The sequence below is a fragment of the Corylus avellana genome, chromosome 9 (genome assembly GCF_965113065.1).
Source record: "Corylus avellana chromosome 9, dhCorAvel1.hap1.2, whole genome shotgun sequence".
Lineage (NCBI taxonomy): Eukaryota > Viridiplantae > Streptophyta > Magnoliopsida > Fagales > Betulaceae > Corylus > Corylus avellana.
Genome location: NC_142498.1, coordinates 389,600 through 415,255, shown reverse-complemented (window position 1 = coordinate 415,255; position 25,656 = coordinate 389,600). Strand labels below are relative to the sequence as shown.

The following is a 25,656-nucleotide window of genomic DNA, read 5'->3' as shown; positions in this document are numbered from 1 at the left end:
TATATATAATATATATTGCAATTGCTTCATACAGTATTGTTACTATATTTATAATAATAAAGAAATAGAAGTAACAGACTGAAAAACCGAAAACATAACTAATTTATTAACTAATTCTGGCCATGCCAGTTCGTTATTGTTCTCATTAACTAACATTAACTGATATAACTCGAAACATGGAGAATGTGGATAACAAACAACTGAATTTTCTCCTAAATTGGATGGAAATCATTCTCGATGTTTTTTTTTTTTGTTCTTTTATTGAAAACCAGTTAGCAGCAATGTGCATGTAAAGCAGAAAGAATATGAAATATCACAAAAATGGGTGGTTTGGTGTTAGACACCTACACCCATCACTTTAAATGGCCTCTAAGACTACATTGTGCTGTCATTGACTTGATTTTTTATAGTACATATGTCCTTATTTATAGTTGGAATAAGTCTACTTATACAAGGATACATAAATTGACCTATACCAGGAAATATAAATCATTAATATAAATATCAAAATATATTATAATAATTAAAATGATGATTAAGTGATTAAATTTTCTCACCTATTAAAAATGAGTTTGAATCCACACGTGAGGGGGAGCATTAAAGTAATGATTAAGTGATTAAATTTATTTCTTCCTATCAGCTTAAACTTTTGGGAACATAGGTGATTTAACACTAACAACAAGCAATATGAGAAATCAATTGTATTGGATCTCAATCCAACCGTGGAAAAATGTTTTCAACTTAAATTATTTTCTTGAAAAATGATTTCAGTTGAAAATGTTTTTTATTTGAAAACATTTTACGCCGAAGTAAATAAGATCAAATTCATCATTTTGTACCACCAAGGGTTGTAGTTCAATGGTCTCAAGAGAATCCCCATGAGGTTGGGCATGCACTAGGGCCTGAGCAATGAGAATCCTTTAACCTATTAGTGTTAACCACCTTAAGTCTCATTGATGCCCTAGTAGGGCGAGTGTTCCTTAGTGGTACAAAATGATGAATTTGATCTTGTTTGCTTCGGCGTAAAATGTTTTCTACTAATAGAAAACATTTTACGCCGAAGCAAACAAGATCAAATTCATCATTTTGTACCACCAAGGGTGGTAGTTCAATGGTTTCAAGGGAATCCCCATGAGGTTGGGCATGCACTAAGGCCTGGGTTCGACTCCCGCAATGAGAATCCCTTAGCCTATTAGTGTTAACCACCTTGAGTCTCATTGATACAATGGTGAGGTGGATGTTAAGTTATAGCTCAGTTGGTCTTGAGGGAGTGCCTGCGGTTCCTACTGCTTAAGCTCCTCCTAAGCGGCGTCCCGTGGGTTGGTACCACTATCGTTACGCTCAAGTATGATAGCTACAATTGGCCTCCCCCTCCAACCTTTTTTGAATAGGAAAAAAAAAAAATCATCATTTCGTATTAATTTAATATTTTAGAATAAGTGGTGATTCAAAGTTAAGGTCCCGAGTTTAAACTTTGATTTCACAATTTATTTTTTTAGGAAACTAAGACAAACAATACAAAATTGTTGCAATACACACCCATATGTTTCACAATTTTTTACCTCAAGAGGAGGAGCACTAAGAAAGATAAGGCGAGTCTCCACTGAAAGGCTAGAATATGCATCAAATTACGAAATTTATAATACACGTTTACAAGCATTACACAACTTTTCTCTCAAAAGAATTTTGATGCTAGCATACATTTTTTATTAACTAAGCAAGATATTAATCTAATGCTAAAGCTAACCTCTTTTGTTTTTTCCGGAAAATAATGCTTAGGGACAAAGTCTTTCTTTGTCGGGAGAATTTTCTCTCCAAACTATTAAACTAATTATATATATGTCTAAAATGCATGCAATTCTTAATAGGTTTTTAGGGCTAATTCGATATCCAAAACACTTTGGTGTAATATGATTTCAATTATACAAAACAAAAGTATGCTTACGATTCTTCATAAAGTTCAAATTTTTGTCTCAGTGTTTCAATGACTCTGAAGCTTTCACAAAACCTTTCGTTCCAAGTTAGTTCAAAATATAGTCTTTGACTCTTAAGCTTTCTTTTTATGTCTTTGTTTTTTAGGGTTGTAAAGTTGTCTGCATGTTGCTTCTTTTGTGTATTTGAAATTAGTTTTGTTTCTTTTGTTACACACACACACACACACACATATATATATATATATATATATAAGAATGCTTTAGGCTAAATTTCAGAATTTTGAGATTTGTCAATATAACTTTGTATAATTGTACGTTGTTGTAAGTTGCTTTGAAGTAACTTGAGTTCGAGCATATTCCTGCTGGAAGGTTTTTGTAATGTTTGTGTTAAAGAAAATTTCATTCACCCGAAAAGAAAAAATAAAATAAAATAAAATTCCTCCAACCTAATTTTGTGAAAAAGCTATACTAGAGGCAAAGCCCAACCCCAACCCCAACCCCACTTTGGAATACTTGTTGTTCATTGGCAATTGATCCGGCCAGGATCTATAGGTTACAATCATGATTTAATATAGGTTACACATATATATTAAATCATGATCACCATTTATTTCAAAACTTTAAGCTGATAGAAAATGATCGATAGACTTTAACCATTTAAATTAATATTCTAACACTTCTTTTACGTATGATCTCAAACAATAAGTGATATTCGACACGTTAAATATTTAATTGAAATATAAGTGAATGGTGGAGATCGATAAGATTCGAACTCCTGTTTAAAGGTAATTAACTAATGATCTATAGGTTGCACCAGGCTGCCATCCATCTGGAATGACATCTTTTGCCACAAGGGTTTGGCCTGAGTATTGGGAGGTCAAGCGAATGGAGAGCGGAGGTTGTAGCCTTGACCCAGCGTCCAGCTTCCAAACTGCACCCCACGATTGCTGCATGGTGCGCCATTTGTCAGACCCTGTTGAGCCGGCCTCCTTTAGATCAACACAAGCAAGATCTCCGTCTCCCTCTTCATATTCAACCACCATGGCAAAGTAGTAAGGGTTTGACCCTTGATCCACATGGAACACTACGCCTTTACCTGAGTAATCACATGCCACACTGCAAAGCATAAAAGAGATCCAGCTTAATTAACCTGTTCATTACTCATGTACTATATTTAAAGCATGTTTGAGATTGTATTTGAGAAATATGGCTTTTAAGTCAAAAATCATTGTTTGGAAAAAAGCTTCATTTTTAAGCTTTTGCTAAAAGTGCGTTTTGACAATTTTTAGGCTTTTTTGACCCTTAAAAATGCTTTCAATTTTTTTTACCAAACGGGTACTTTTTTATTCAAATAGACTTTTTGAGTGTTAAACACACTTTTAGGCCACTCAAACACACACTGAAAGGTCCTTAGAGCATGTTTAAATTTGTGTTTGAGAAATATAACTTTTAAGTCAAAAAATATTTTTTTGACAAGAACTTCATTTTTAAGCTTTTGCCAAAAGTGCGTTTTGCCCATTTTTGCGCTTTTTGGACCCTTAAAAATACTTTTAATTTGTTTTTATTTTTTACCAAATGGGTATTTTTTCTTCAAACGGACTTTTTATTTTTTATTTTTTGAAATAGAATTTTTAAATATTAAACGCACTTTTAAGTCTCTTAAACGCACACCCAAACCTGCCTTTAAAATATTAAAGTTCAAATTTAAAACTTGTACGGAAATTAATTAAAGATATATTACTTGGTAAAAAAAAAAAAAAAACATAATTAATTATAAGAATAAAAAATTGAGTATATATATGCATGCATGTTGACAATTAGTAGTGTATACCGTGCAAAAAGAACTTCCAAGACTCCTGCGTCACGAAGTTTGTTTTCTTCACCAGAAATTGCCATGGCACCAAATGCAGTCCCACTGAGATCAAAATGTGCGGTATCCGACACACAAGGACCTCCGGGGCAAAAATCCGTTATCACCACCGTTACCGGTTTGCCGGAGCAAGACTGGTGTTTGGTGCATTTGACCTGATAATTTTGTGTTATATGATTATACTGGTCCAAATACTATAAATTTGTTAAAATATAAATTAAATGATTAAATTCACTCATTTATATTAAATTAAAATTTTATAATAGGTAATAATTTAAAGTTGTCTCTATAATTCTTCCTTTCAATTCAAGTGTTGGGGACGAAACTTTTTTAAGAAGCTATAAAATGCTAGAGTTATTGTATAAATAAAAATAAAAGAATTTGCACAAGTCAACCAGGAATTTGAAGCATGTATATAGACTTGGAAAAAATAAATAGAAAAGGGCATATTTGCTTTTGCGAAAAGGGCATATATATATATATATATATATATATATATAGTTTTTCTTGTATGCTTCCAAAAGAAATAAAAAATAATAAAAAAAGCTCTGAAACTGCAGCTTAGAACAAAAGTTAAACCTGATAACAGGCACCACATTCTTTGCCTGAGTTGTACAGAGATGGGCCTATTCCCGTAACCATGGAAGAGAATGGAGGTAGTGATACCGTATTGCCGTACCCACAAGCCCCTCCTGCATAATATATATATATTTTTACATACAATTAGTAATCAAAAATTCAAAAACTCTCTCTCTCTCTCTCTCTCTGTACATTACCATCGCTTCCATAGCCATCAGGGCTGCCATACCAGGTAGCTCCAGCAGAAGACCAATGGGTTGTAATTGTTGAAAAGTTTAGGTGTTTTGGATTGAAGCAAAAACAGAGCTTAGAGAAGAAGAAGAAAGCTAGTATGCAGGAAAGGGATAAGCCTAGAAAGGACACGTGAACTCTGGCCATGGATACTCTCACTATTACTAATGCACTACTCCTGCTTACTTGGATTATGATTATTGTTGGCAGTATTTATAGAGGGTCCGAAAGCATGTGCTCACAATCCTCCTTCAATATTCTCTTTTGTTTCTTATTATAATTGTAATCTTTTTGCTTTGAGAGTTCGGGTCCTAATTAAACCCACGGTAGAATTCATCTCACAGAAATTACACCAAAATTAAACAACGCTCTATATGACTAATTGACTATATGTGTTGGCTGTAAAATATGGAGAGCTATATATAAGCATCGCTGTTCTTAGAATATATTCAGAATATATTCTCACATTCACTGTATTTTTTGATTGATATATATATATATATATATATATATATATATATATATATAATTGATTTGATTCTGTAATATTGTTCATTAATTGTTGATTGTATTCCGGCCATATGCCTTAGAGGCCTGTTTGAGGTTGCGTTTGAGAAATATAGCTTTTAAGTCAAAAAAAGTTTTTGGGAAAAAACTTCATTTTTAAGCTTTTGTCAAAAGTATTTTTTTAGCCATTTTTAAGCTGTTTTAACCCTTAAAAACGCTTCTAATGTTTTTACCAAACAAATATTTTTTTCTTCAAACGGACATTTTGAGTGTTAAAAACACTTTTAAGCATCTGAAACGCAATTCTAAACAGACTCTTATTCAACTATAAATATGTCTCTTTGTATACATTTCAATATATACTAAAATTCAATATTCAGTTCATACATATATTCTCTAATTATTTTAAAGGGTGTACGTAAAGGACAAATGAGGTTAATATATATTCATAGTAATAATGTTATATACAATAATATATATAACATTCTCTCCAAAAAAAAAAAAAAAAAAATTACAAACCAATGATATATATATATATATATATATATATATATACACACACATTATGTGTAATTATATATAGTACGTATCTTTAATAAGACTAGCACATATATCCTCGTAAATGTCAAGGAAAATATGCTTAATTGGGTACTCTAACTCTTATTGCAATTACTCCTACAAACTAATTAGTACGTAGTTCATAATTGATAAAATAATTAAGAGTATCTTATAATTGAAAACTAAAATACTAATTAATTAATTAAGTTGAGATGTCAAATTTTTAGCTTAATAATTTTACCAATTATAGAATTTCATGTCAAATTTTTTGCTTTATAATTCTACCAATTTCTAGATTCTTAAATGACTGAATTTAGGCCGTTTCTTTACATCGCTTGGAAAATGTCACCTATTAAAAATGTGACATAATATAGTTGAAAATTGAGTATATTTTTATCATATTCTTGCTCTAATGTGAAGAATAAGCATTTTCGGAAGAAAATTCTTTCAAATTGCCTCAATAACATGCTACAATTTTAATAGATGACATGTTTCAAGCGTTCCGATGTAAAAAGAAAAAAAGACCCTAAATTCTTGAGAAATGAAAACTGTACATACCCTTTTTAGGAACACTAAAAAACTTTAAATGGTTCACATATGCTTTATATGTCATTCAAAAATAATGTTTTGCTGAAATGCAAACTTTCCCAAGATTCCAATAAAACTTGACGACAAAATCTTGGCTGTTTTTTTCCTCGTTGGTGTATGCACGTTTGTCGCTCAATCTAACCTATAAAATAATAGAGAAAACAAAAATCTGAAAACCGAACCAGAGGTCCCAAAAGATATATAGAACTGACCCAATGCAACACAGCCATTGCTTCTCGACTATTTTCTCATGGCTTAGATAAGGCACCTAGCTATCACTCAATCATATTATTAGCCAGTAGAAAACAATTTCTTGTCGGTAGAATTGGGTCCCGGTCGGCTAATCTTTCATTATATTTAAATGTTTCCATGGATCCTGCCGTTAATGGTGGTTATTGATGTTAATCCCTTGAGATTCTCACAAATCATTTGCTCATCCAATGGCTATAATTGCATATATATATATTTGATATTATATTGCTAATTGCGCAGATTATGGTTCTAGGCTAGCTAGGATTTCATTTGGGTTGATATATTTCAACCGTACTCAGCATATTGATGCTTTGGTTTTTGGAATTATTCTGATGAACACTAGTGTTAAGAAGTTAGGAAATCTTATTGAGAATGAAATCCCACCCACCGAATCTATCATGATATTAAGCTTAATCACCTCTATTTTTTGCAGATAATTAATCATACTTTTGAAATTTTAAAGAGATAAAAAAACCAAAAAAAAAAAAAAAAACCAAGAAAACAAAGAACTACTATGCAGTCAAAAATAACTTATTTAAAAAACATTTTATAAGTTATTCGGACTAAAAACACTTTCCATGTTGATCACACTACACACACACACAAAAAAAAGGGGCATTTTATGCCCCATTTTTAATGTGGTTCACAATTTATTTATTATTTATTTTCTTAATAATCACATGCCACAATGCAAAGCATAAAGAGATCCAGCTTAATTAACCCATTTTAATTTTTTTTTCTATTCAAATAAGGGGAAGCGAATTACGGAAAATCAAAACAACTACAAAAGAGTGGGCACCTCGACTAGGAGCGGACCCATGTGAAGGTTTGGGGGCCACAAAATTTTAAAACCCCCTCCATAATTTTTTATTTATTTATTTTTTTTTTTAAATATACCTTTAAATAGTAGGTGCATGGTTCCCATGGGGGTTTTCATTGCCAAGATTTCTTTTGTTTCTCACCCGGACCACTGTCTTTGGTGGCCGGTTCTATTTTTTTTATTTATTTTTTTAATTTTTTGGTGGGGTGGGAGTGTAATGATAAAAAATATGAGTGACAATTTATGTTTACGTGTCGGGTTTTAGTCATATCAAAACATAAGTATAAGACTATACAAGTAAATTTTAACCGAACCCACCAATTATAAAAAAAAATTACAGCTAATCAACCAAAGGGGCTGCTGCATCATCTGGGATTGATCTGATCTGGGAAAGATTTTGGGCTGTACCAGGCTTGGCCCCTTTTGCATTAACTAGATAATAACATAAATCTGGACTTGATATTTGCAAAAAGTGCTCAAACTAGCCCGCCCAAAGTTTCACCCCTTCCTTTTATCTAATTAGATCGACCAAAAAACAGACAGATATTAAATGATTTTCTTGGTGTAGGACTGATAGAATATTTGAATGATGTTAAAGTTATAGATTTGAATATGATTGATGAAGATTAGATTAACTTAATTTAGGGATTTGATAATGATTTGATCCCTATAAATTATGGGATTTGATTGAGATTATATTTATGTGTACGCTCTATACAGCATTCTGTATTATAGTGTGTACGAGTTTGGAAGAAGCAAGCAAGCAAGATTACATTTTTGTTTTGACTTTCCCACCCACATTGATAAAATTTTTCAAACAAGACTGCGCTTAGTTATTGTATGCTCAGCTCAACCCAAAAACTTAGATCGATCTCTTTCTATCTGGTGTTCGAGTGTAGTGTGTACGAGTTTGGAAGAAGTAAGCAAGCTATCAGCTATCAGCTATGGCAGTTGGGTTATCCATAACAAGTGAAGGCGGGCAATATAATGGGAAGATGACCCGCTTTGTCGTCCTATCTTGTGTGGTTGCTGCCACGGGAGGCCTTCTCTTTGGCTACGACATTGGAGTTTCAGGTCCCTTTCTTCTCACTTTCATATTCATTAGGATTAAAGGAAATAAGTTTTCTAGCTTCTTCTTATTTTTCTCCTAGCTATAAAATGGTAGCCACCACCCATTGAGGAACCATATATATGCTCATCTGTAATAACTTGCAAATTGTGGAAGATGATGATCTTAATTACTGGTTTGGCTTCTGTAATAATTTGCCATCAAAATTACTGGCCAAGGCCAGGGGTGGACCTAGAACTAGAATGTTTAGTTTGGGGAGGCAAAATTAAAATAATAATAATAATAATAATAAAAAAAAAATAAAAAAAAAATAAAAATTTGGGGTCATAAAAGTTAATTTTTAAAGGTATATTAAAAAAAAAAAAAAAAAAAAACAAAAAATGGAACCACCCAATGGCATGGGGTTTCCGCCCCTGGCTTAGACAATATAGGGAGAGTTTTAAGCCCGCACGTGCTAGAATATTTCCTATTAGCAAGCAATATCGATCATGGTCTAATAAACTGCACATATACAAAGCCTATATAGGTTACGGTCGCCCCCCCTTCATGACTCAACTACAAAGTCGCAACTCTTTTAATTTTAAGCTTGATGTGTTGATTACCTTAGTACCAAATGATACAAATTTTAAGTAGAATTTACCCTTAAAAACTAATTTGTAAGAAATTAAATGGTGCCTACAAATTTATATACATATAATTACGATTGCAGTAACACAAACCAGCTGCAATAAGTTTAATTTCAAACAATTTGACTGTGAAGGTGGAGTGACCTCTATGGAGCCATTTCTGAAGAAGTTCTTCCCAGAAGTGTACAGTAAGATGAAAGAAGACACAGAGATTAGCAACTACTGCAAATTTGACAGTCAACTTCTGACCTCCTTCACATCCTCACTCTATATCGCTGGCCTCGTTGCTTCCTTATTCGCCTCATCAATCACTAGAGCCTTTGGGCGCAAGTCATCAATTCTTGTAGGAGGCGCTGCATTCCTTGCTGGTTCAGCCCTTAATGGTGCAGCTTTTAATGTGTACATGCTTATATTTGGTCGCATTTTGCTTGGAATTGGTGTTGGTTTTGCCAACCAGGTATACAAACTTTCTCTTTCTTGAGTACTCCTTAGAGCAAAAAAGACAAAAAGAAAGGTCCTAAAATATCTGCTTGTTTTTGCAGTCAGTCCCTTTGTATCTCTCAGAAATGGCGCCACCAAACTACAGAGGAGCAACTAACATTGGCTTCCAACTCTTCGTTAGCATAGGTGTCCTGTCAGCTAATCTCATCAACTTTGGTACAGAGAAGATTAAAGGTGGCTGGGGGTGGCGAATCTCCCTAGCCATGGCTGCACTCCCAGCTTCACTCCTTACAATAGGTGCACTATTTCTCCCCGAGACACCCAATAGCCTAATCCAGAACAGCAAAGACCATGAAAAGGCCAAGCTAATGCTTCAACGTGTCCGAGGCACCGATGATGTCCAAATGGAACTCGACGATCTCATCAGAGCAAGTGCCATATCAAAATCCATTAACCACCCATTCAAGAAAATCATGCAGAAAAAGTATAGGCCTCAACTGATGATGGCAATAGCAATTCCATTTTTCCAACAAGTAACTGGAATAAACGTCATCTCCTTCTATGCTCCACTACTTTTTCGAACAATAGGATTCGGTGAAAGTGCATCACTTTTGTCCTCCTTCATAATCGCCGGGGTTTTGGGTACTTGTGCAACCTTCATATCCATGCTTTTAGTGGATAAACTTGGCAGAAGAGCTCTGTTCACAATTGGGGGAATTCAGATGTTTCTCTCACAAGCCATGGTTGGTGGGCTGATGGCAGCTAAGCTTGGAGATTATGGTGGGATGAGCAAAGGGTATGCAAGTTTGGTCATATTTTTTATCTGTATATATGTTTCTGGGTTTGCTTGGTCTTGGGGGCCGCTAGGATGGTTGGTTCCAAGTGAGATTTTTCCTCTGGAAATTCGATCAGCAGGGCAAAGTATTACAGTGGCGGTCAGCTTGCTGTTTACTTTCATGGTTGCTCAAACTTTTCTTGCTATGCTTTGCCACTTCAAATATGGGATTTTCTTCTTTTTTGGGGGATGGGTGGTAGTGATGACTGGATTTGTGTTCTTGCTGTTGCCGGAGACTAAGAACATGCCCATAGAGCAGATGGATAGAGTGTGGAGGGAGCATTGGTTTTGGAAGAGAATTGTTGGGGAATTGAATGAAGATGGAAAGATGGAAGTGCCATGATACATGGTTGCATTTCTCATACATATTCATGATTACTATTTGATGCGCATCTTTTTTCTCTTATGGTTCCTGCTTCTTTTTTTTTTTTTTAATTTTATTATTATTATTATTATTATTATTATTTTTTTTTTATGACTTTTTCTTTATTGCTATGATGGAAATGGACTATCTAATATGTATAGAGTTGAAAATTGCTAATCTTTGTGAGTACTGCTTTTATTGAATGACAATTTGTTAACAATGGCATTGGTATATTATTAATTTATTACATTATTTTTTCCATTTTTCATTAAGGGTTTTTTAATGGGTCGGGTCGGGTGACCTTTTTAGAACACAGGTTGTATCGGATCGTGTCTACCCGATATGACTCGGTTATTTTAAACAGGTTAAGTAGGTCGTGTCGGGTTATCCGGATTTTTTCCGTGTTATAATCGTGTCAAATCCGTTAACCCGTTTAGCTAAATGGGTTGTGTTCGTATCTAGGGTAATCGGGGTCACGAGTCTTAACAGATCGTAATCGTGTCTACCCGATTTGCCAGCCAGTGATGGCAGTGCCACTTTCAAATCAAATCAAGAGGGTTTTGTTAACTAGTAGTATTAAATTGCTACATGTCAAAGAAAAAAAAAAAAAAAAAGTATTAAATTGCTACATCGATCCCTGATGGTAAACTAATTACATGAAGAGAAACCAACAAAATTCAAATATAGCAACGGATGACTTATCCAAGTGATCCTTTACAAGTAATTAAGAAAGAAACCTGGGTGAAATTATCAGCAAAAATTAGTGGAAATTGAATTCTATATATATTGGACAGGATTCCTATCCGAACACAACTTCTACTGTTCTACGTACACCCCTTAATTAGGCTATATATATGAACGCTAATGCTATGCATCCTCACCTTCATATATATATATATATATATATATATATATATATATATATATATTACTTTCTCTTTTCTTGTATTCCTTAATTTCAGACTTGCTTCTTCGACCTTGTATTTGTTAAAAAAAACACCCCACGGTTGTTACTTTAATTTTCTGCATTAATATATGGAGTTGAAACGTGTTTTTGTTGCTGACGACTCTAGTCGGAAAGTCTTATTGCTTGATCCTTAACTATGATGGGATCAATGGGTTCTTAATTATGAGCATTTGAAGCCACAATTTACAAACTGCGCGCTTTACATTTCAATTGAGAAATTTAAGAGATTAATTAATTAATTTGCTGTCTCATTTCTCCGATTAATTTATTGTTTGATTGGTGTTTCCCTTTTGCTTTTAAAAATGTTTTTTTTTTTTTTTTACTTCTTTCAATATAGACTTTATTTATTCAAGAATTAATGGATTTGCACCCACCATCTTGATTTAGTAGTGACATGAAAAGTACTATGAATTGGAGATAATTTTTCTCCAAATTGAGTTGGAAGAACTTTCTCCAACTCAATCTATATATAAAAATGACATGGGTACGAAAAGCAGAATCATAGAGATTATAGCTTCAAATACTTTCATATTTGTTTATTGCTTTATTTCATTACTTAATTTAAGAATTTAGGCCAAGGAACATTCATATAACTCCTTTTTCATAATGCAGAAGAAAGTCAACTTGAAGGGCAACTGGCAGAGCTTTCACAGGATTTGATAAATGAGATTGGAAAGAGATTGATAGATTATGCTAATTACGTCCGATTGCAGTCAACTTGTAAGTCATTGAAATCCATGCTACCAAAGATGCCAAACCGCCAACTCAGTTTAAGTACCATGGCTTATGCTCCCACACGACAATGGGAGGGAAAATACACGTTTTAGTTTCCTTAACCCATTAGAAAATAAGATGTATAACCTTGACATTCCAGAAGTAAAGGGAACGTTGTTGCGACGATCATCGTATGGTTGGATACTAGGTGTTGATGGGTATCCGAATTTGTGTCTAATTAATCCGTTTACTAGGGCTCAAATTCAGCTGCCACCTCTAGACACCTTTCCAGATGTTTTGAGATTTGATCCTAACATGCCGAATGAAGAATATTTGATTTCTATAGATAGAATATATTATGATAAAACACATTCATGGGGTTTGGCTTTCTTTCGAAGATATTTTGTCCATAAGGTTGTTTTGTCGTCAAATCATGCTTCTAATGAATTCACAGCCATGGCCATTTAAGGTGAGCTTCGAGAATTGGCTTTTTGTAGAAGTGGGGATAAGAAATGGAGTAAGTTAATGGTTCCACGATTTGCTGAAGATGTCATGTCTTATGAAGGAAAATTCTACGTTTTAAGTCGTCCTCAAGAAATTTGGATTGGTGACGCTACTTCACTACCAAAGATGACTAGAATTGCTCCGCCCCCTTCACGCTGTGTCCCAAATGATTGCTGGTTGGTGCAAATGACATCCAAAGAGATAAAATATTATAAAACGACCCACTTTGTGGTGTACAAGCTAGATCAAAGACGGTTGAAATGGATTAAGGTAACAAGCATAGAAGACGATGCTTTCTTCTTTATTGGAAAGAATAACTCATTATCTATCTCTTCTCAAAATCTTCCTAATGGCTGGAGAAAGAATTGTATTTACTTTTCAGATTCCTACATTGAAGGCCACATAGATGGAATTGTAGGTGGTTATGACAATGTTATGTACAACTTAGAAAGCAAAAGAATTGAGTCAATACCAGGATATGTAGCAAGTGATTCTTTGCTGGCGTCGCCTGCACCAATTTGGGTTATTCCTAACCAAACCCTTTAAGGAAATAAATATATGTATTGCCTAAGATCTAAACGATCGAGGATGCTTAAGCTGTATTTGAATAAAATTTTGTTTGAAATTTTATTAGTTTTTGGATGTAAAAGTTCTATTCGTTTGCATTAATTCAAGGAACTCTATAGATTTTGTTTCCTTGTAACCCTTTTTTCCATATTGATTAGAAAAGAAAAAAGAGAGAAAGAAAGAAAGAAAAATAACTCCATAGAATGAGTTCCATACAATACATAAAAAAAAAATACAGCTATTCAACCAAAGGGGCTGCTGCATCATCTGGAATTGATCTGATCTGGGAAAGATTTTGGGCTGTACCAGGCTTGGCCACTTTTGTATTAACTAGATAATAACATAAATCTGGACTTGATATCTGCAATAAGGGCTCAAACTAGCCCGCCCAAAGTGTTTCACCCCTTCCTTTTATCTAAGAGCAAAAAACAGACAGATATTTAATGATTTTCTTGGTGTTGGACTATTAGAGTATATTTGAATAGCCTTAAAGTTATGAATTTAATTATGATTGATTAAGATTACATTTCTGTGAATGTAAATCATAGACCATAAAAATCTTTTGTCTCTTTTATTTTAATTCCGCTATTATTTTATTTTTCCATTTGATTATGAATTTCTTCATGGACAACGTAAATTTGTCTTCATGTTGTATTTCTATGAGAAGATAATGTACACCTACAAAAAAAAAAAAAGGACCGTCTATAGCAGATTTTTGAAGCGAAGCCCATATCACTCCAAACCAAACCCCTGCAATTGTCATGCTCAAATCCACATGCTTGGACGAGTAGAGAAAACAGAGATATTTTGTTTTGACTTTTCCACCCACACTGAAATTTTTTTTCAGACAAGACTGCGCTTAGTTTTTGTATGCTCAGCTAGCTCAACCCAAAAACTTAGTTCGATCTCTTTCTATTTGGTGTTCGAGTGTAGTGTGTACGAGTTTGGAAGAAGCAAGCAAGCTATCAGCTATGGCAGTTGGGTTATCCATAACAAGTGAAGGCGGGCAATATAATGGGAAGATGACCCGCTTTGTCGTCCTATCTTGTGTGGTTGCTGCCACGGGAGGTCTTCTCTTTGGCTACGACATTGGAGTTTCAGGTCCCTTTCTTCTCACTTTCATATTCATTAGGATTAAAGGAAATAAGTTTTCTAGCTTCTTCTTATTTTTCTCCTAGCTATAAAATGGTAGCCACCACCCATTGAGGAACCATATATATGCTCATCTGTAATAACTTGAATATTGTGGAAGATGATGATCTTAATTACTGGTTTGGTTTCTGTAATAATTCGCCATCAAGATTACTGGCCAAGGCCAGGGGTGGAACTAGAACTAGAATGTTTAGTTTGGGGAGGCAAAAATAAAAAAATAAAAAATAAAAAATAAAAAATTTGGAACTACCCAATGGCATGGGGGTTCCGCTTCTGGCTGAGACAATCAAGGGAGAGTTTTAAGCCCACGCGTGCTAGAATATTTCTTATCAGCAAGCAATATCGGTCATGGTCTAATAAACTGCACAGATACAAAACCTCTATATAGATCACGGTCGCCCCCTTCATGACTCAACTACAAAGTCGCAACTCATTTAATTTTAAGCTTGATGTGTTGATTGGCTTAGTACCAAATGATACAAATTTTAAGTAGAATTTACCCTTAAAAACTAATTTGTAAGGAAATGGTGCCTACAAATTTATATACATATAATTAAGATTGCAGTAACACAAACCGGCTGCAATAAGTTTAATTTCAAACAATTTGACTGTGAAGGTGGAGTGACCTCTATGGAGCCATTTCTGAAGAAGTTCTTCCCAGAAGTGTACAGTAAGATGAAAGAAGACACAAAGATTAGCAACTACTGCAAATTTGACAGCCAACTTCTGACCTCCTTCACATCCTCACTCTATATCGCTGGCCTCGTTGCTTCCTTATTCGCCTCATCAATCACTAGAGCCTTTGGGCGCAAGCCATCAATTCTTGTAGGAGGCACTGCATTCCTTGCTGGTTCAGCCCTTAATGGTGCAGCTTTTAATGTGTACATGCTTATATTTGGTCGCATTTTGCTTGGAATTGGTGTTGGTTTTGCCAACCAGGTATACAAACTTTCTCTTTCTTGAGTATTCCTTACAGCAAAAAAGACAAAAAGAAAGGTCCTAAAATATCTGCTTGTTTTTGCAGTCAGTCCCTTTGTATCTCTCAGAAATGGCAGCACCAAACTACAGAGGAGCAACTAACATTGGCTTCCAACTCTGCGTTGGCATAGGTGTCCTGTCAGCTAATCTCATCAACTTTGGTACAGAGAAGATTAAAGGTGGCTGGGGGTGGCGAATCTCCCTAGCCATGGCTGCACTCCCAGCTTCACTCCTTACAATAGGTGCACTATTTCTCCCCGAGACACCCAATAGCCTAATCCAGAACAGCAAAGACCATGAAAAGGCCAAGCTAATGCTTCAACGTGTCCGAGGCACCGATGATGTCCAAAAAGAACTGGACGATCTCATCAGAGCAAGTGCCATATCAAAATCCATTAACCACCCATTCAAGAAAATCATACAGAAAAAGTATAGGCCTCAACTGGTGATGGCAATAGCAATTCCATTTTTCCAACAAGTAACTGGAATAAACGTCATCTCCTTCTATGCTCCACTACTTTTTCGAACAATTGGCTTCGGTGAAAGTGCTTCACTTTTGTCCTCCTTCATAATCGCCGGGGTTTTGGGTACTTGCGCAACCTTCGTATCCATGCTTTTAGTGGATAAACTTGGCAGAAGAGCTCTGTTCACAATTGGGGGAATTCAGATGTTTCTCTCACAAGCCATGGTTGGTGGGCTGATGGCAGCTGAACTTGGAGATTATGGTGGGATGAGCAAAGGGTATGCAAGTTTGGTCATATTTTTTATCTGTATATATGTTTCTGGGTTTGCTTGGTCTTGGGGGCCGCTAGGATGGTTGGTTCCAAGTGAGATTTTTCCTCTGGAAATTCGATCAGCAGGGCAAAGTATTACAGTGGCAGTCAACTTTCTGTTTACTTTCATGGTTGCTCAAACTTTTCTTGCTATGCTTTGCCACTTCAAATATGGGATTTTCTTCTTTTTTGGGGGATGGGTGGTAGTGATGACTGGATTTGTGTTCTTGCTGTTGCCGGAGACTAAGAACATGCCCATAGAGCAGATGGATAGAGTGTGGAGGGAGCATTGGTTTTGGAAGAGAATTGTTGGGGAATTGAATGAAGATAGAAGGATGGAAGTGCCATGATAAATGACATATTCATGATTACCATTTCATGTGCATCTTTTTTCTCTTATGGTTCCTGCTTTCTTCTCTTCCCTTTTTTTTTTTCTTTTTTTTTTTTTCCCCTAAAATAACGAGAGTTTAAAACAGAGTAGAAATTAGAAGATTTAGGTACAAAGCCGAAAAAGCTATGCAGGCAGCCCATTTGGGTGCAATATGGGGTCTTCTATTGCCCTTTTTCTGTTGAAATGTGTACTTGGGAATGCGTGGGCCTTTTTATGATGAAGAAAGAAGGGTGTAAGAGTTTGTAAGTATCATCACAACTCACAAGCATGAAAACTCATTCAAATTATTCCTTCTGATGAGGTCGAAACAGACGGACAAGGTATACATACATGGTTGTGATTATCACAGCACGATGCATACGTGGCAGTGCCAGCAAATTTTTATTTTCCAAACAAAAAGGTTTATTAGTAAATGAGAGAGAAAATGAAGGATAGCATATCCATGGTATAACAACATTAAATTAACCCATATTTTCAATGAAGCCATGAAACAGAAATCACAGTACTCCTAGTCAGCCCATATGGTTTTGATTTTGTGATTCTTCTTCAGCAGATCCCATTGAATCCTGTCACATGAACACCCTGGCTTTTAATGTATTATAATTTATTTTTTTACTTGTATATGATAAGATCTTCCATCTTTATGAGGAAAGCTCCAAAACCCATTACTCATTATGCCAACTAATTTAGTAAGCTAGCTAGGTTGACAACACATTTGTGAGCTGTGACTTGAGCATCTCTTTAATAAACGAATAATGACCAGATGGGAATCAATGTCTCCACGTATAATAGAATCACATGCTTGATACAATTTTTGTGTCTTATATGGTTTAAGTGCAATTAATATTAATAATATGTATACAAATTCTTAAGCACTTTCTTCTTACAAGCTGGTTTTAAAATGAGATTTAACTGAAGTTTGTTGAGTATGGGATCAAACGTAGTTCGTCGAGTATATGATTGAATGAATTGCAACTTTGTTGCCGAGCAACTAAAACTTTGTGAATAAAAAGATATTTGAAAATAGAGGATCTCGAGGGCCAAAAAGGGTTTCCTACTATTTGAGGAAATTCAAAGCACTTGTTTAGAGTAATAGGTATGGGCTCAAATAATTTTAAAAGTCACTTTTGTGTCACTCTGAGTGACACAAGAAGGACACAAGAGTGACTTCTAGCATTACTCTATGAGCCTAACTACTTCTTTGTTTTTTTTAAAATCGTGTTTTTAAATCGTACGTTTTGAAAATCACAAATCCAAACGAACTTAAATCAAAAGATAAGAAAGTAAAATATTGAGTCTTAACGGCCATAAGGGGTAGGATATTCAAGATTGGGGTGAGTTGTACATAGTTGGCCTTCACATCTATGGTTGGCCCTCACTTCTAATTCCTAAAGAAACCAGCTTTATTTCTATTTTTAAAATCTGCACATATCACCACTCTTGTTTTTTTACAACATACTTCTCAGAATTCACATAAATATGCATTTTTCATAAACCCTGTTTTTCCTAGGAAAGTATTTGTCAGTAATAGGTATGGGCTCAAATAATTTTAAAAGTCACTTTTGTGTCACTCTGAGTGACACAAGAAGGACACAAGAGTGACTTCTAGCATTACTCTATGAGACTAACTACTTCTTTGTTTTTTTTAAAATCGTGTTTTTAAATCGTACGTTTTGAAAATCACAAATCCAAACGAACTTAAATCAAAAGATAAGAAAGTAAAATATTGAGTCTTAATGGCCATAAGGGGTAGGATATTCAAGATTGGGGTGAGTTGTACATAGTTGGCCTTCACATCTATGGTTGGCCCTCACTTCTAATTCCTAAAGAAACCAGCTTTATTTCTATTTTTAAAATCTGCACATATCACCACTCTTGTTTTTTTACAACATACTTCTCAGAATTCACATAAATATGCACTTTTCATAAACCCTGTTTTTCCTAGGAAAGTATTTGTCACAACTCACCAACTCACATCCTTTATCAGTCTATAAAAATACAAAGCAGCCTCTCTCTCTCTCTCTCTCTCTCTCTCTCTCTCTCTCTCTATATATATATATATATATATATATATATAGATATGTTGCTGTGTCATGCAGCAGTAGTTGCAAGAGGTCAGAAGCATTAATTCTAATGATTTGAATGCTAGTGTAGGTAGTTATGGGTATTGCAGATGATTACAAGCCTGCAATGGCTATGGTGGGCTTACAATTTTCTTATGCAATTGTTGCTCTTACCACCAGAGCTGCCCTACTGCAAGGAATGAGTCCCAGGGTATTTGTAGTTTACAGGCAAGCCATAGCAACTTTGGTTATAGCACCCGTTGCTTATTTCTCAAGGTACCTCCTCTATATCTAAATTAACTCTTCTCTCTCTCTCTCTCTCTCTCTCTTTCTTTCACCCATGCTAACATGCATATAACTTGGCCTTTTGTTGCAGGAGAAAGTCCAGTAGGTGTTCTTTGAGTTTGAGGAGCTTCTCTTGGATATTTTTGGCCGCTCTTATTGGGTAGATTTCTATCACTATTTGTTTTCTTAACTTATATATATATATTTATTTATTTATTTGGTTAATGATGAAAGCCTACTAATTAAGATTTTCTTTTCTTTCCTTTTTTATTTGCATCTACTGCAGTGTAGCAATCAACCAGAACATTTATTTTGAGGGTATGTACTTAGTATCATCATCCATGGCAAGTGCAATGGGCAATCTTGTTCCCGCAGTCACCTTTGTACTTGCATCTATTATTGGGTAAGTAAGTATATAAACCCGATACGATTAACTCAACATAAAATTAATTAACAGATTAGAATCGTCCCCGTTTAATTAAACGTGTCGAATTAGGATTTGTCTATATATATAGTTTTATTACCTCGACATGACATGAAGCAACATATGAACACAAATTGCCACCCCTAGTAGGCTAGTAGCTAGGACGTATTATTCATTTCCAAAGTTTTGACATGTATATGTTTCTTAATTTGATCATCATTAGATTGGAGAGGATCGAGCTTGGAAGCTTGAGAAGTATTGCAAAGATAGCAGGGACAATCTTGTGTGTCGGTGGAGCAGTGTCCATGGCATTGCTTAGGGGCCCAAAGCTACTCAACGCTGAATTAATGTTGCCGGCAAATGCTGTCTTTGGTTCAGGAGTTGAGAATTGGTTGCTGGGTTGTCTTCTTCTCTTTGGAAGCTGTTGTTGCTGGTCTTTATGGCTGATTTTGCAGGTATTTACCTCTAAAATTCTCTTCAATGAGATAAACTCGGATCACTAAATCTATATATACATTATTTTTAACAGGTTCCAGCTTCAGAAAGCTGCCCTGATCTCTTATCTTTATCAGCTTGGATGTGCTTCTTGGCCACATTGCAATCAGCAATGCTTACAGTTTTTACAGAGCCAGAGCCAGAAGCATGGCACATACATTCAAATCTTGAACTTTCTTGTTGTTTATTTTCGGTACGTAGTTAACTTGATTTTGATTGCTTATTATTTGAAATGACATTAATTTGACTAAAAATATTAATGGTACTTGAAATTGGAATATTATATGAGTAGGGAATTATAGGATCTGGGCTTTCCTTCTTTGTTCAAGCATGGTGCATATCACAAAAGGGTCCTCTTTTTTCTGCAATGTTCAATCCTCTATGCACAGTTGTTGTGACCATATTGGCTGCTATCTTTCTTCATGAGGAGATCTATACCGGAAGGTCAGTTTTTCTTTCTCCCTTCATCTTCTTGGCTATTTGATGTGTTTTTCGTTTGAATTATCAATGCGGATAAATTACTTTTGGAGATCCACTAAGATCCAGTAGTATGGCTTAATTTTCAGCTTGATAGGTGCCATTGGTGTGATTGCTGGTTTATATGTTGTGCTATGGGGTAAAGCCAAAGACCTTGTAGAAATCAAGGGAGAGAAAAAGCTCCAAAATGATGAGGCCATGGCGAGGAATGTGAACATCTTGATGGATGATTCTTCAGAGAAAACAAGTTGTGAACATGATTTGGAGGAACCCCTTTTGACTGATAAATCAATATCAAATGGTGATGCACGCGAGGAATGTGAACATCTTGATCGATGATTCTTCAGAGAAAACAAGTTGTAAAATTGATTTGGAGGAACCCCTTTTGTCTGATAAATCAATATCAAATGGGATATGTCATTAATTAATTCTTGTTTTATTTCCTGGTTTTGGCTAATCAAGTGTTGATAGGTAAGAGACAATTTGTATTCACATGTCGGGTTTTGGTTGTATCAAGGTATAAATATAAGACTATATATGTCAACTCTAATCCAATCAATTTAATTAAAAGGATCAGACTTTTCAATCCTAACCCTTTAATTTTGTGTTGAATTCGTGTTGGGTTCATGGGTCGCGTAAAAAATTGTCGGCCCTAGCGATAGGTCTGTGTGGACAATGACTTTATCATGTTATGATTGAAATGATTCACATATTCAGAAGGGCCTCGAAGCTCATATGATGGTTCTTTGTTTTCTACTGGATGTGTGTTTATAGTGTGGAATGTGGAGAATATAATGTGTGATTTTGTGTTGGGATCAAGTCAACAAGCTATCTCTTTTCTCTTTCAATTGGCTACAAGCTTCATGCCCTTTCAAGTTCCTATTGATATTCACAGGCAAATTTATAAGGTAAGAAGATTAATAGAGGAGCTTGAGATATTCAACTACCAAGAAATGAAAAATAACATAAACCACCCCCCCAATAATAGATGGGGCCAAGGTGGCTGCACGGCAACCCCGGGCCCCTTCCTAAATTTCTGTTCAAATTTAATTTGTTTAATAAATGAATTTAACTCGAGTCTAGTTTATACGAGTCGATTAACTTGAACTGTTCATTTACAATCCTTTGACACACTTGATAGATAAGAAATCATTCACTTCGAAGGTAAAATGATAAAGAAACTTGTTTGAAATCTAGACAAAACCTAAGAATTTGATTGTTGAAATTGAAAATTAATCAAGAACTAACTTAAAATCAAACAAAAACCCAAGGGTTAAATAAATATGAACTCATATGACACTATTCTCCCTTAAAGATAGACTTAATGGAGACCCATGCATGTTTTCCTTAATTTAAAATGCTCACTCCAAACAAGAAAAGAGGAAACATTAACACAGAAAAAGACAAAAGAAGCACTTAAAAAGTATAATATCATCAAGAGAGTAGCTCCAAATTTACGTCGTGTCAATGCCAATCCTTGCCCCATCCACAAAGCTTTCGAAATCCCATTCTAATCTCTCCAACTCAGACGCCACAAATTAAACTATTTTATAACTTTCTAAAGATGCGGCTACCGATCAATGTATATATTGCATTAGTCTTTTCTTGGTCCCTTCTGTCTCTCCCTCTCATGATTGTTTGTTGCTATATTAAGGGTGTCAAAAAGGTGCTTTGAATGTTGCATAATTTACATTACTCCAAATCTTTTGACAAGAAAAGTATGGGTGTGTTCGATGATTACAAGCCTGCAATGGCCATGGCTGGGTTACAGTTCATTTATGCAGGGCTTGCTCTCTTTAGTAGAGTTGCTTTAGTGCAAGGAATGAGCCCCAGCATCTTTGTGGTCTACAGGCAAGCAGTCGCAACTTTGGTCATGGCTCCTATAGCCTGCTTCACAAGAAGGTAGTCACAAAATACACACTCTCTCTCTGCAGCTAGCTCTCCTCTGTGTCTTTCATGCTTGCTTCTGTTGGCAGGAGGAACTCTGGGAGGATCTCGTTGGGATTAAGGAGCTTTTCTTTGATATTTGTGACTTCTCTTTTTGGGTAGAGTTCTCTAGGAATTTTTGTTCTTGATTTAATAACATAAGGTGGTAAGATTACTGACATTTTGTGTCTCATGTTTTTCATTATAGAGTGACAGCAAATCAGAATGCCTATTTTGAGGGCCTATACTTGGCCTCTTCAACAGCAACAAGTGCCATGACTAATCTGATCCCTGCAATCACCTTTGTAATGGCAGCCATTGTGGGGTAAATGCACAAACCCAACTTGAGTTCCAGAGCATTTTGACAAGAATAACGCTATACACCATACTTTTATCCTACTTTGCTGATGTGACACTACTAATCTATTTTTTGGAATTTTTTTTGAAACAATGGCGGATTGGAGACCACATCAGTAAAGTGGGATAAAAGTATATTACATTTCTCTTCTGACAATGGACATGCCTGAAATAGTGCTTGATGTTTTCCATAATACTATCTTATCCATCATTAAGATCAGCATCCCATTACTATGGAATAAAAAGAGCAAAAAAGGTACCTCAACTGAGCCTTACACTTCAAAATGATCTCATTTTTATCAAATGCTTGAAGTCTAATTCAAACCATGCTACCCAACAGATTTGTTTTGTTTACTTATTGGAACAGAATAGAATGATTTTGTACGGTTTCACCACAAGCTAAATCATATCATACTCAATTAGCTTAAAGTTATGATTTCTCTTAGTATTCTGAGTTCAATCTGGGTGCCAACTGATATTATTATTGTAACGGATATTTCCTTTCAAATTTCTCTTAAATCAACTGTAGAAGCTATTTATTTACATGTTTTTAAAAGTCTCTGAATTGATTAGAATGGAGAAGGTTGATATCCGAAGCTTGAGAGGTATTGCCAAGATATTAGGGACAATCTTCTGCGTTGGTGGAGCCATTTCCATGGCCTTGCTCAAAGGACCAAAGCTATTAAACACAGAAATATTGCCACCATCAATAGCTGCCTTTGGCACTGGCGATAATTGGCCGCTAGGTTGTTTATATCTCTTTGGATGCAGTTGTTTCTGGTCATTCTGGGTGATTATGCAGGTATTTTCTAATCGAATTCACCAAATTATTCATTTTTTAGAATTCTGTCTAAATTTTCAAACAGGTCCCAATTTCAGCAAACGTTCCTGACCATTTATGCTCATCTGCTTGGATGCTTTTCATGGCTATGCTACAATCAGCAATGTTTGCATTACTATTAGAGCATGACCCAGAAGCATGGTATCTGCACTCAATGGTTGAATTTGGATGTTGTTTATATGCAGTAAGTAGTGAGTTTTTCATGACTATCATCACTCATCATGTTGTATACATTTTGATTTCCATCAAAATAGCTCAATCTGATATTTTTATGGATAGGGAATTGGATCTGCAGTTACCTTTTTTGTTCAAGCCTGGTGCATATCACAAAGAGGTCCCCTCTTTTCTGCAATGTTCAATCCTTTGTGCACAGTCATCACAACCATTCTATCTTCTTTGTTTCTACATGAAGAGTTATATACTGGAAGGTAATATATCACTATTTTCTGTTGCTTTGTAGACGAGGAAATGTAGAATATCTAACCAAGTTTTGGTTCGTTTTGTTCTAAAATTGCCTTGGCTGCAGCTTGCTAGGTGCTGTTGGTGTGATAATTGGTTTGTATGTTGTGCTTTGGGGTAAAGCCAAAGACCTTGAAATGATCAAACAAGAGGCTGTTCCAGAGCTGCAACATGATCAGGCAAAGATCGTGCAAGTGTTGATACATGAATCTTCAGAGAAGAGTAGTAGTAAAGTTGATATGGAAGAACCATTACTGTCAAGAAAATCAAGTGATGTTGATGAAACTAATATGAATCAGAAATGAGTAAAAATCCCTTCACTTTTTATGTTAGGCAGAAGAAAAAACATCTGTTAAGAGATAAATTAAATCTGTTCTCTCTTTTAATTATTTGATATGTTTTGGAATAATATTTCTTCCTCTTAACATTAGCAATAAGACAATTTACATACCTGACATGAATATTGAAATTAGTGAATTATGCTTAACGGATTTGACCTGTTTAATTAAATGAGTTGGGCCCGAACTTGATACACGAATACAAATGACTAATCCCACTCTTATGCGAGATAACCATATTATTCTCAAAATATTGAATAATTATTGATGTCTTTGCAAAGGGAAGTTCTGATCCTAGGCAAGAACCTGAAAGTACAATGCTTTTTGTCACTTTAGGTAGGATCGATCTGTTCACTTCAAAGTTAAGAGGAGCTTGGGCCTTTACTTTAGGCATGTTTAGTCCCCTTCTGCCTCATTTGTTTAGTAAGGAAAACTAGTGCTTCTACAAGCCTCTAAAAAATCAATTGAATGCTGTGGAATGGGAAGGGCGTTAAGAGAAGATAGGCTTGTTTGAGCACGGAACCCATGGCTGAAAATTTGGGCCAGCATTTAGCCAGCAGTGCCCATCCAACCAAAAGTAACAGGCCTTCGGAGGTTACTTGAAATGTTAATATGTGATGAGCATTGTCAAAATTGCAAGCAATTTGAGCAATTAATTTCGATACAACACGCCATGGCTTAATGACTAGTGGTTGGGTGCAATGAGGCTCCGATGGAGACTACCTATCCAAGCAAGTGGGCTCTATCAAATCCTCTCTCGTAAGTTATTGTTTTGCACATAATTAAGGTGACTCATTGCACTCGATCTTTATTTTAGCTTGTATGGGACATAAATCTCCTGTAATTAAGAATTCATCCTCTTATTCATGTCGCTTTTTTTTTTTTGAGCAAGGGTATGTGAAAGGTGTTCTTGGAGCTCTATTCTTAAAATCCTCAGCGCGCTGGCAAGAGCTTCCCTGCTCCCATGCTCCACTCTCTCTCGTTCTCGTTATTTTTTTTTTTTTCTCTTTTTGGTAATAATAATAATAATAATAATAAGAAGAAGAAGGACCCAGACATTTTAAAAGACAAACATAAAAATCTAAGGCGCAGATTTTTCAATAAAGAAGATAATTAGAGCACATAAACATTCATTGGTCCCAATCATGGTCATTGTGAGAAAAAAATGACCCTGAACGTGATGCATGTCACGAATAAGAAAAAGATGGTTTGGCAAGTAGAAAATGAACACACAGTGCCAGGTCAGATGCTGCTACATTTGTTCGATCGAT

At 35.3% G+C, this 25,656-nt stretch overlaps 5 protein-coding genes and 1 pseudogene across 5 annotated transcripts; 5 read left to right on the top strand and 1 right to left on the bottom strand.

The window, feature by feature from the left end:
• Positions 1-2,685: 2,685 nt before the first annotated feature.
• LOC132189431 (putative expansin-B2) lies at positions 2,686-4,761 on the bottom strand. The gene is made up of 4 exons (XM_059604172.2): positions 4,581-4,761; positions 4,384-4,496; positions 3,766-3,959; positions 2,686-3,050 (listed from the first exon to the last, which is right to left on the bottom strand). The coding sequence occupies exons 1-4, from the start codon at positions 4,759-4,761 to the stop codon at positions 2,714-2,716; spliced, it is 825 nt and encodes a 274-aa protein (XP_059460155.2). The 3' UTR covers positions 2,686-2,713.
• A 3,522-nt stretch (positions 4,762-8,283) lies between these two features.
• On the top strand, positions 8,284-10,653 carry LOC132190141 (hexose carrier protein HEX6-like). Its single transcript, XM_059605039.2, has 3 exons — positions 8,284-8,413; positions 9,169-9,491; positions 9,577-10,653. Exons 1-3 carry the CDS (start codon positions 8,284-8,286, stop codon positions 10,651-10,653), a joined length of 1,530 nt encoding a protein of 509 aa, XP_059461022.2.
• Positions 10,654-12,121: 1,468 nt separating this feature from the next.
• On the top strand, positions 12,122-13,405 carry LOC148583538 (putative F-box protein At4g22165; annotated as a pseudogene).
• A 778-nt stretch (positions 13,406-14,183) lies between these two features.
• LOC132189738 (hexose carrier protein HEX6) lies at positions 14,184-16,756 on the top strand. Its single transcript, XM_059604519.2, has 3 exons — positions 14,184-14,527; positions 15,195-15,517; positions 15,603-16,756. Exons 1-3 carry the CDS (start codon positions 14,398-14,400, stop codon positions 16,677-16,679), a joined length of 1,530 nt encoding a protein of 509 aa, XP_059460502.2. The 5' UTR covers positions 14,184-14,397; the 3' UTR covers positions 16,680-16,756.
• A 2,124-nt stretch (positions 16,757-18,880) lies between these two features.
• LOC132189432 (WAT1-related protein At4g30420-like) lies at positions 18,881-20,803 on the top strand. Its single transcript, XM_059604173.2, has 7 exons — positions 18,881-19,059; positions 19,160-19,228; positions 19,355-19,471; positions 19,716-19,947; positions 20,022-20,180; positions 20,280-20,431; positions 20,554-20,803. Exons 1-7 carry the CDS (start codon positions 18,881-18,883, stop codon positions 20,801-20,803), a joined length of 1,158 nt encoding a protein of 385 aa, XP_059460156.2.
• Positions 20,804-22,184: 1,381 nt separating this feature from the next.
• Positions 22,185-24,352, top strand: LOC132190614 (WAT1-related protein At4g30420-like). Its single transcript, XM_088510422.1, has 7 exons — positions 22,185-22,366; positions 22,441-22,509; positions 22,599-22,715; positions 23,321-23,549; positions 23,614-23,772; positions 23,868-24,016; positions 24,115-24,352. Exons 1-7 carry the CDS (start codon positions 22,185-22,187, stop codon positions 24,350-24,352), a joined length of 1,143 nt encoding a protein of 380 aa, XP_088366548.1.
• The last annotated feature ends 1,304 nt before the right edge of the window (positions 24,353-25,656 follow it).

Bases quoted from the DNA above. Each gene is read 5' to 3' on its own strand.
- LOC132189431 (XM_059604172.2), bottom strand. From the start codon at position 4,761: ATGGCCAGAGTTCACGTGTCCTTTCTAGGCTTATCCCTTTCCTGCATA. The intron at 3,960-4,383 runs GTTTAACTTTTG...CAAAATTATCAG, and splicing joins AATGTGGTGCCTGTTATCAG to GTCAAATGCACCAAACACCA. The intron at 3,051-3,765 runs GTATACACTACT...TATGCTTTGCAG, and splicing joins TTGGAAGTTCTTTTTGCACG to TGTGGCATGTGATTACTCAG.
- LOC132190141 (XM_059605039.2), top strand. From the start codon at position 8,284: ATGGCAGTTGGGTTATCCATAACAAGTGAAGGCGGGCAATATAATGGG. The intron at 8,414-9,168 runs GTCCCTTTCTTC...TTGACTGTGAAG, and splicing joins CTACGACATTGGAGTTTCAG to GTGGAGTGACCTCTATGGAG. The intron at 9,492-9,576 runs GTATACAAACTT...TTGTTTTTGCAG, and splicing joins GTGTTGGTTTTGCCAACCAG to TCAGTCCCTTTGTATCTCTC.
- LOC132189738 (XM_059604519.2), top strand. From the start codon at position 14,398: ATGGCAGTTGGGTTATCCATAACAAGTGAAGGCGGGCAATATAATGGG. The intron at 14,528-15,194 runs GTCCCTTTCTTC...TTGACTGTGAAG, and splicing joins CTACGACATTGGAGTTTCAG to GTGGAGTGACCTCTATGGAG. The intron at 15,518-15,602 runs GTATACAAACTT...TTGTTTTTGCAG, and splicing joins GTGTTGGTTTTGCCAACCAG to TCAGTCCCTTTGTATCTCTC.
- LOC132189432 (XM_059604173.2), top strand. From the start codon at position 18,881: ATGGGTATTGCAGATGATTACAAGCCTGCAATGGCTATGGTGGGCTTA. The intron at 19,472-19,715 runs GTAAGTAAGTAT...GATCATCATTAG, and splicing joins GTACTTGCATCTATTATTGG to ATTGGAGAGGATCGAGCTTG. The intron at 19,948-20,021 runs GTATTTACCTCT...TATTTTTAACAG, and splicing joins CTTTATGGCTGATTTTGCAG to GTTCCAGCTTCAGAAAGCTG.
- LOC132190614 (XM_088510422.1), top strand. From the start codon at position 22,185: ATGGGTGTGTTCGATGATTACAAGCCTGCAATGGCCATGGCTGGGTTA. The intron at 23,550-23,613 runs GTATTTTCTAAT...ATTTTCAAACAG, and splicing joins CATTCTGGGTGATTATGCAG to GTCCCAATTTCAGCAAACGT. The intron at 24,017-24,114 runs GTAATATATCAC...CCTTGGCTGCAG, and splicing joins GAAGAGTTATATACTGGAAG to CTTGCTAGGTGCTGTTGGTG.